This window comes from Gekko japonicus, unplaced genomic scaffold (genome assembly GCF_001447785.1).
Source record: "Gekko japonicus isolate JY-2015 unplaced genomic scaffold, Gekko_japonicus_V1.1 scaffold1662, whole genome shotgun sequence".
In the NCBI taxonomy this organism is placed as follows: Eukaryota; Metazoa; Chordata; class Lepidosauria; order Squamata; family Gekkonidae; genus Gekko; species Gekko japonicus.
The window spans coordinates 258-7,899 of NW_015168099.1; the positions used below are offsets into that span (position 1 = coordinate 258).

The following is a 7,642-nucleotide window of genomic DNA, read 5'->3' on the forward strand; positions in this document are numbered from 1 at the left end:
CTGCAACTGCAGAGGTGTTTGTGGCGGCAACGAAGCATCTACCCTACAGCTTTACCCACACTTTCTTTGCCTCAGCTCCACACGACCACCATTCCCCCGTCCAGTAATTGGCAGATTGTCAACGCATGAGAATGATCTGCTGCCACAATCTACAACTTGCCAGCTTCCACGTTCTAAAAAAGTACATTGCTAGCCCTTTTCGTTGTGGAGTTATAAGGGGACATTGCACCCGCTTGCAAAGAGGAGACGCTTCCAGAGAAACTGAAACTGACTAGCGCGAAAGCAAACTGTGGGGAAACTGTCAGGGCAGAATTACAGGCCCAGTGCAGGTTGGAGGTGCTCCCAAAAAGATACAGAAAAGCTTAGGCAGATCACAAGAGGGAGGGCAGGAAGGGCTGCCTCAGTGCTTAGTTCTCGTGGCCCTTTCTTACATGCCCAAAGAAATGCCGATTGCCAATTTGGGCTCAGGAAGCCGTTGTTCTCCAGGACGGTTTGGCTGGAGTTCCTGGAGGTTTTTTGTCATCTTCTGGGCATGGAGCAGGGGGTCACTGGGGGTGTGGGTGGAGGGGGGCGGTATTTGTGAATTTCCTACACTGAGCAGGGGGGTGGACTAGATGACCTTGGAGGTCCCTTCCGACTCTATGATTCTGTGTTTCTCGGCCCTGCCACTCCTCGCCCCAAAGATCTGTGGGAAAGGCCACCTTTTCCATCCGGCCCCTTCCCCCCACTCACCGAAGATGTTGTTGCCACGGGGTGTTTTGCCCCCGAAGGTGAAGACGTGCGAATGGTCGGCCGTCACCACCATGAGGGTCTCCGAGGCGTTGGTCAGCTCTCCGGCCCGCTCCACGGCCCGGTCCAGCATCACGGCCTCCATCAGGGCTTGCTTGGCTTTGCCTTGGTGATGTCCGTGGTCGATTTTACCTCGTGAGGGAGAGAAAGACAACATCAGGATACCTTCGCCTCCATTCTCACGGAACCCGTTAGCCAGTGTCGGCACGGGAGTCTCGCATGGTCATGCGCAGCAGGTGAGTGCTGAAGCCAGTGGCTTTTGACTCCTTTGTGGCTCAGAAATCTTTTAAAAAGGGGACCTGCAGCTCTGTAGGAGGTGGTGCTGGATTCCGCGACTACCGACTGGGCTGCCACCAGTGCAAGACGGCTTTGGGGTTTGGGGCAAGGTTTGGATGCAGAGTGCGGAAAGGAGGCCAGAGAAAGATGGCTGCAATAAGATGTGCCCCTTGGTTTCCAGTTTGATTTGGGAAAGGCGTTGCCATGTGCTTTTGACGTTAGGCCTATGTACACGAATGCATGTTCATACGTACCCCCAAAAATGAAAAATCCCCGCACTTAGAAAACTAGCACGCCAAACAAAAGGGTCTCTTCTATCCATGCTAGTAGATGGCTACATGCTTCCACATACCAAAATTCCCCCTGCACTTAGAAAGCTAGCATGCCAAGGCAAAAGGGTCTTGTCTATCCATCGTGGCTGCATGCTTCTACATACCAAAAACCCTGCACTTAGAAAGCTAGCAGGGCAAACAAAAGGGTCTCTTCTATCCATGCTAGTAGATGGCTACATGCTTCCACATACCAAAATTCCCCCTGCACTTAGAAAGCTAGCATGCCAAGGTAAAAGAATCTTGCCTATCCATGCTAGTACGCGACAGTGTCCTTCTACATACCAAAAAGGTAAAAGCACTTAGAAAGCTAGCATGCCAAGGTAAAAGAATCTTGCCTATCCATGCTAGTACGCGACAGTGTCCTTCTACATACCAAAACATTCCCTGCACTTAGAAAGCTAGCATACCAAGGCAAAAAGGTCTTGTTCATCATGGCTGCACACTTCTACATACCAAAAATTCCCTGCACTTAGAAAGGTAGCAGGCCAAGGAACATAGGATTTGCCTACCAACGCTAGTTTTCTATATGCAGGATTTTTTAAAAAAAATGGTGGAGGATTTGGTTGACAGAGCCCTCACCTGAAATGGGCCTACCATTCTCCTAGACCGGAGGTGGTCTTGAACGCCCCCAAGTCCCCACAGCACGAACAGGGTTCGCCCTTTCGCACTGTGGACCGGCCATATACGTTTCTGAGAAGAAGGGAAGCCTCCTTGTGGCGGAGGGGTGATGGTGATACTCATCTTCCACAAAGAGGAAGAAGCCGTTGGGGTTCTTGCTCAAGACACGAATGGCCGCCTCAGTCATCTCCACGATGGACGGGTCCGTGGCGTTGTCCCGGTCCAGCTCGTATGTCATGTCCTTGGGCTCGAAGAGGCCTACGAGATTTCGGAAGAAGAAGAGGAGAGAGTCACAAGGATGGGGGGCTGGCAGCTTACGATAGGAGGAGGAGGAGGAGATTGGATTTATACCCCACCCTTCCCTCAAAATCTCCGGCTTACAGTCTCCTTTCCCTTCCCCTCCTCGCGACAGACACCCTGTGAGGTAGGTGGGGCTCAGAGAGCCCTTTCCAGCACTGCCCTTGAGAGAACAGCTCTGACAGAACTACGGCTTGCCCAAGGTCATCCAGCAGGTGCAAATGGAGGAGTGGGGAATCAAACCCGGTTCTCCCAGATTAGAGTCCAGTCCTAACCACTACACCCAATTGCCTCCCACTCTGTTGATATTTGGCCCAAGGGTGTCCCTAATGGTGTCCACGGGAGCCATGGCTCTGCCAACACCTTTCCTGGTACCCACCAAGTGTTGCTAGAAAGTGGGCGGAGCTTTTGCCCAGCAAAACTCTGGATTGGCCACTGGAGGTTTAAGGCTGCCACGCTCCCACTGGGGAAATACCTGGAAAAAAATTTTTGGGGGGAGAAGCCTGAGGAGGGAGGGGTTTGAGGAGGGGAGCTGCCACAGCAGAGTTCAACAACGTACAGTCGGTCCTCCTGAGCAGTCATTTTCCCCCAGGGGAACTGAACTCTGTCTGTCTGGGGATCAGTTGTAACTCTGGGAAACCTCCAGGGTCCCCCTGGAGGTTGGCAACCAACCATGTCTTGGTCCAATCCAAGAAGAGGCGGAACAGAAGAGATTGGATTTATACCCCGCCCTTCACTACACAAAGGAGTCTCAGAGCGGCTTACAAACTCCTTTCCCTTCCCTTCCCCTCCCCACAACAGACACCCTGTGAGGTAGGTGGGGCTGAGAGAACTCTGACAGAAACTGCTCTTTTTCAAGAACAGCTCTTATCAGAACTACAGCTTGCCCAAGGTCATCCAGCAGGTGCAAGTGGAGGAGTGGGGAATCAAACCCGGTTCTCCCAGATTAGAGTCCGTGCACTTAACCACTGCACCAAACTGTAGGTTCTGTAGGTTCTTAAGCAAACTGACTGGCACATTCCAAGCAGCTTCTGAAGGGGTCTTGGGCAGAGCGGAAAAAAGGGGGTCCAGCCTCTCCCCTCCCCCAGACGGCATGTCACACCCTTACCCAGGAGATAGTTGGTGGAGTTTTCGTCCACAGCTTCGAGGCCGGTCTTATTCCAGACATATTGGGCGCCCTGAAAAGAAGCAGAGCGCGGAATGGCAGGGATCAAGGCAAATGGATCTGTTTGTATGCCCGGGATAAGACTCTCCAGTAAAATGGATGAGGATACATTCTAGTATTTGAAATCATGGCATGGAATATCATGTGAAGACACTATGAATAGTAGATTTTCAAGAGAGACTACCACGGTGCTTCGGTACGTTCGATGAAGTTGTGAACGAAACGAAAATCAACTCCGGGGAGTTTCGTCCACCCACTCTTTTTCCTGTACTTTTGAATCCACTTTTTTTCTGTTTGAGACGCGAGTGCGCCGCATGACGGAGCGAGCTCCCGTCTCTAGTTCCAGCTCCTGCCAACCTAGCAGTTCGAAAGGAAGAAATTGCAAGTAGATAAATAGGTACCACTATGGTGGGAAGGTAACAGCATTCCGTGCGCCTTGGTGTTTAGTCACGCCGGCCACATGACCACGGAAATGTCTTCAGACAACGGAGATGAGCACCGCAACCCTAGAGTCGGATTCGACGGCTTTCGAGCATGGGAAACTTTACCTTTTTCCTGCCAACCTAGCAGTTCAAAAGCAAGACATTGCAAATAGATAAATAGGTACCACTTCGGTGGGAAGGTAACAGCGTTCCGTGCACCTTGGTGTTTAGTCATGCCGGCCACATGACCACGGAAACGTCTTCAGACAGCGCTGGCTCTTCGGCTTTGAAACAGAGATGAGCACCGCAACCCTAGAGTCGGACTCGACTGGCTTTCGTGTAAGGGAACCTTTACCTTTTTCCTGCCAATCTAGCAGTTCAAAAGCAAGAAATTGCAAGTAGATAAATAGGTACCACTTCGGTGGGAAGGTAACAGCGTTCCGTGCACCTCAGCGTCTAGTCATGCCGGCCACATGATCACGGAAATGTCTTCGGACAGCGCCGGCTCTTCGGCTTCGAAACGGAGATGAGCACCGCAACCCTAGAGTCAGGTTCGACTGGCTTTCGAGCAAGGGAAACCTTTACCTTTACTATGAAAGACAGAATATGTAAGTGTGGATGTGTTATTAGCTATTATAAAATAACATTGTTAAATACAGTGGAGAAATTGTATTTCATTTCATCCTAAGCGCTGTCAGCCTGTTTTCCGGTTTACTAGTTGTTTTGGGCTTATACCCCTGGAGGAAATGGCTGCTTGGAAGGGTGGACTCTCTGGCCTTCTACCATGCTGAGGCCCCTCCCCTCCCCTCCCAAAGTCCCAAACTCCCCTCCCAAACTCTCTCTCCTGGCTCCACCCCCAAAGTCTCCAAGTATTTTCCACCCCAGACCTGGCAACCCTAGAAGACCCTGACTCTTGGCAGGAAGAAATCCTATTGGTCCTAAGCTCTCAATCATGATTGGACATTACTGTACTAGAGGGTGTATAGGTTCTGTAGGTTCTTAAGCAAACTGAATGGCACATTCCAAGCAGCTTTTGAAGGAGTCTTGGGCAGAGCGCAAAAAAGGGGTCCAGCCTCTCCCCTCCCCCAGACGCCACATCACACCCTTACCCAGGAGATAGTTGGTGGAGTTTTCGTCCACAGCTTCGAGGCCAGTCTTATTCCAGACATATTGGGCGCCCTGAAAAGAAGCAGAGTGCGGAATGGCAGGGATCAAGGCACGTACCGTTACCATTTTCAAAGACTGCAGCCCATGGTAGCCGTAGCATTTCAGTTTTAAGCTAATCCTCCTTGCCTATGGTGGAGTTGCCAACTCCAGGTTGAGAAATTCCTGGAGATTAAGGGGCGGAATCATGGGAGGGCAGGGGTCAGGGAGGGGAGGGACCCCAGCGAGATATAATGCCATATAACCCAGTCTCCAAAGTTGCCATTTCCTCCAGGGGGACTGATCTCTACATACTGGAGATAGTATTCCGAGAGATCTCCAGGTCCCACCTGGGGGTTGGCAACATTGCCCTTTTGCGATCTTGTTATTGAGGCCTCCCCCCCCCCCCCTCGCCAATTTGAACCCACTTTTTTCTGTTCGAGACCCGAGTGCACCGCATGACAGAGTGAGCTCCCATCTCTAGTTCTTTTTCCTGCCAACCTAGCAGTTCAAAAGCAAGAAATTGCAAGTAGATAAATAGGTACCACTTCGGTGGGAAGGTAACAGCGTTCCGTGCGCCTTGGTGTTTAGTCATGCCGGCCTCATGACCACGGAAATGTCTTTGGACAGCGCTGGCTCTTCGGCTTTGAAACGGAGATGAGCACTGCAACGCTAGAGTCGGACTCAACTGGCGTTCGAACAAGGGAACCTTTACCTTTTTCCTGCCAACCTAGCAGTTCCAAAGGAAGAAATTGCAAGTAGATAAATAGGTACCAGTTCAGTGGGAAGGTAACAGCGTTCCGTGCGGCTCGGCGTTTAGTCATGCTAGCCACATGACCACAGAAATGTCTTCGGACAGCGCCGGCTCTTCGGCTTTGAAACGGAGATGAGCACCGCAACCCTAGAGTCGGATTCGACTGGCTTTCGAGCAAGGGAAACCTTTACCTTTACTATGAAAGACAGAATATGTAAGTGTGGATGTGTTATTAGCTATTATAAAATAACATTGTTAAATACAGTGGAGAAATTGTATTTCATTTCATCCTAAGCGCTGTCAGCCTGTTTTCCGGTTTACTAGTTGTTTTGGGCTTATACCCCTGGAGGAAATGGCTGCTTGGAAGGGTGGACTCTCTGGCCTTCTACCATGCTGAGGCCCCTCCCCTCCCCTCCCAAAGTCCCAAACTCCCCTCCCAAACTCTCTCTCCTGGCTCCACCCCCAAAGTCTCCAAGTATTTTCCACCCCAGACCTGGCAACCCTAGAAGACCCTGACTCTTGGCGGGAAGGAATCCTATTGGTCCTAAGCTCTCTATCGTGATTGGACATTAAGGTTTTTCTTTTAGTGGCCTCGCTAGAGTAATTACAGACCTATTAGATTAATTGCCTTTTCACTGAGATGAAGAGTTAATTTTGGCCTTCCGATCTTGCGTGAAAAAGACAATGGACACATATCAGGTATATCTTCAGATGCACCTGTTTGATTTTCTCAGTCTTCGTCAAGGGCTCCTTCTTTGAGTTGTTGTTGTTGTGTGTTATGAGCTGAATAAAGAAATCGCTTGTTTGAAACGCTGCCTCGATCTCGGTGTATAGCAGTGGGTGTCATGCCCACCGTGCCGCCCAACCCAGTGGACCCTTATCCCGAGGACTCTGGACGTCAGTTTTGCAGAGGATGGACACCGGCTGTCAGAAGGGTTCACACCTGGAGCCGCTCCTGCTGAGCCGAGCACCAGCTCCACACACCCTAATTCCCCTCCACCTGTAGCTTGTTTACGAGACCAAAGGCGGGATTTGACAACCAGGCGGAGAGAAGCACGCATGCGTGGGAGAGGTACTCTGAGTCCAGAGTATTAACTGGAGCCAGGACTCATTAATCAGCCAGTAATTAATGACACAGGGAACGGGCTTTTAAGGAAGCCCTCTGCACTATCCACCTTGTGCTGGCCACTGATCACATGATTACATCGGGGCACCTCTGACTTTGCATCTGGTTTCCTGACTCCCTGTTTGACTCCCTCAGCTATTTTTGGACTATGGGGCTGTGTGACATTGTCTTCTGGCTCCTCGCCCCTGGAGTTTGTAACTGGACTCTGGACAACGGCTTTACATCTCTAACTACAAAGCTCCGGTAACCCTGAACCTCTGCAAGTAGTTTGATATCTTGGACTGTGTTTCTTTCCTCTGCCTCTCTGGTGCCCTGAACTCTGTCTGTGTTTACGGGATACTCTGTGCCTAGCTCGCCTACTTGGGCAATTGTGACGGTAGGCACCTGGAAAGGTATTGGCAGGCTCCATGTTTGGTAGGACTGCTTGCTCAGGGCTGGGAACTACCTGGAGATTTGGGGGGGTGGAGCCTGGGGAGGGTGGGGCTTGTGGAGGGCGGGGCTTGTGGAGGGGCCTCAGCAGGGAACAATGCCATAGAGGCCCCCCTCCCAAGCCGCCATCGTCTCCAGGGGAACTGATCTTGGTCGTCTGGAGATTAACTGTAATAGCAGGAGAGCTCCACTGTCTCACACTGTCACGCCTGTACCCGACCCGGCGCCTGGGAGCTCTGAAACCGAGGACTGCGTGCCTTTAACATCATCAGAAGCACGAGAGTCCTCACC

General features: G+C 51.3%; 1 protein-coding gene across 1 annotated transcript in view; it reads right to left on the reverse strand.

Annotated features, from left to right (window-relative positions):
• Positions 1-732: 732 nt before the first annotated feature.
• Positions 733-7,642, reverse strand: part of LOC107113453 (alkaline phosphatase, tissue-nonspecific isozyme-like) — a gene marked incomplete at its 3' end in the record, with an annotated part of 43,375 nt that continues 36,465 nt past the window's right edge. The window contains exons 7-9 of the mRNA XM_015414783.1: positions 5,009-5,078; positions 2,139-2,273; positions 733-924 (exon numbers count right to left, since the gene is read on the reverse strand). Of these exons, the coding sequence (XP_015270269.1) occupies positions 733-924; positions 2,139-2,273; positions 5,009-5,078 (397 nt within the window). The remainder of the gene's footprint in view (positions 925-2,138; positions 2,274-5,008; positions 5,079-7,642) is intronic.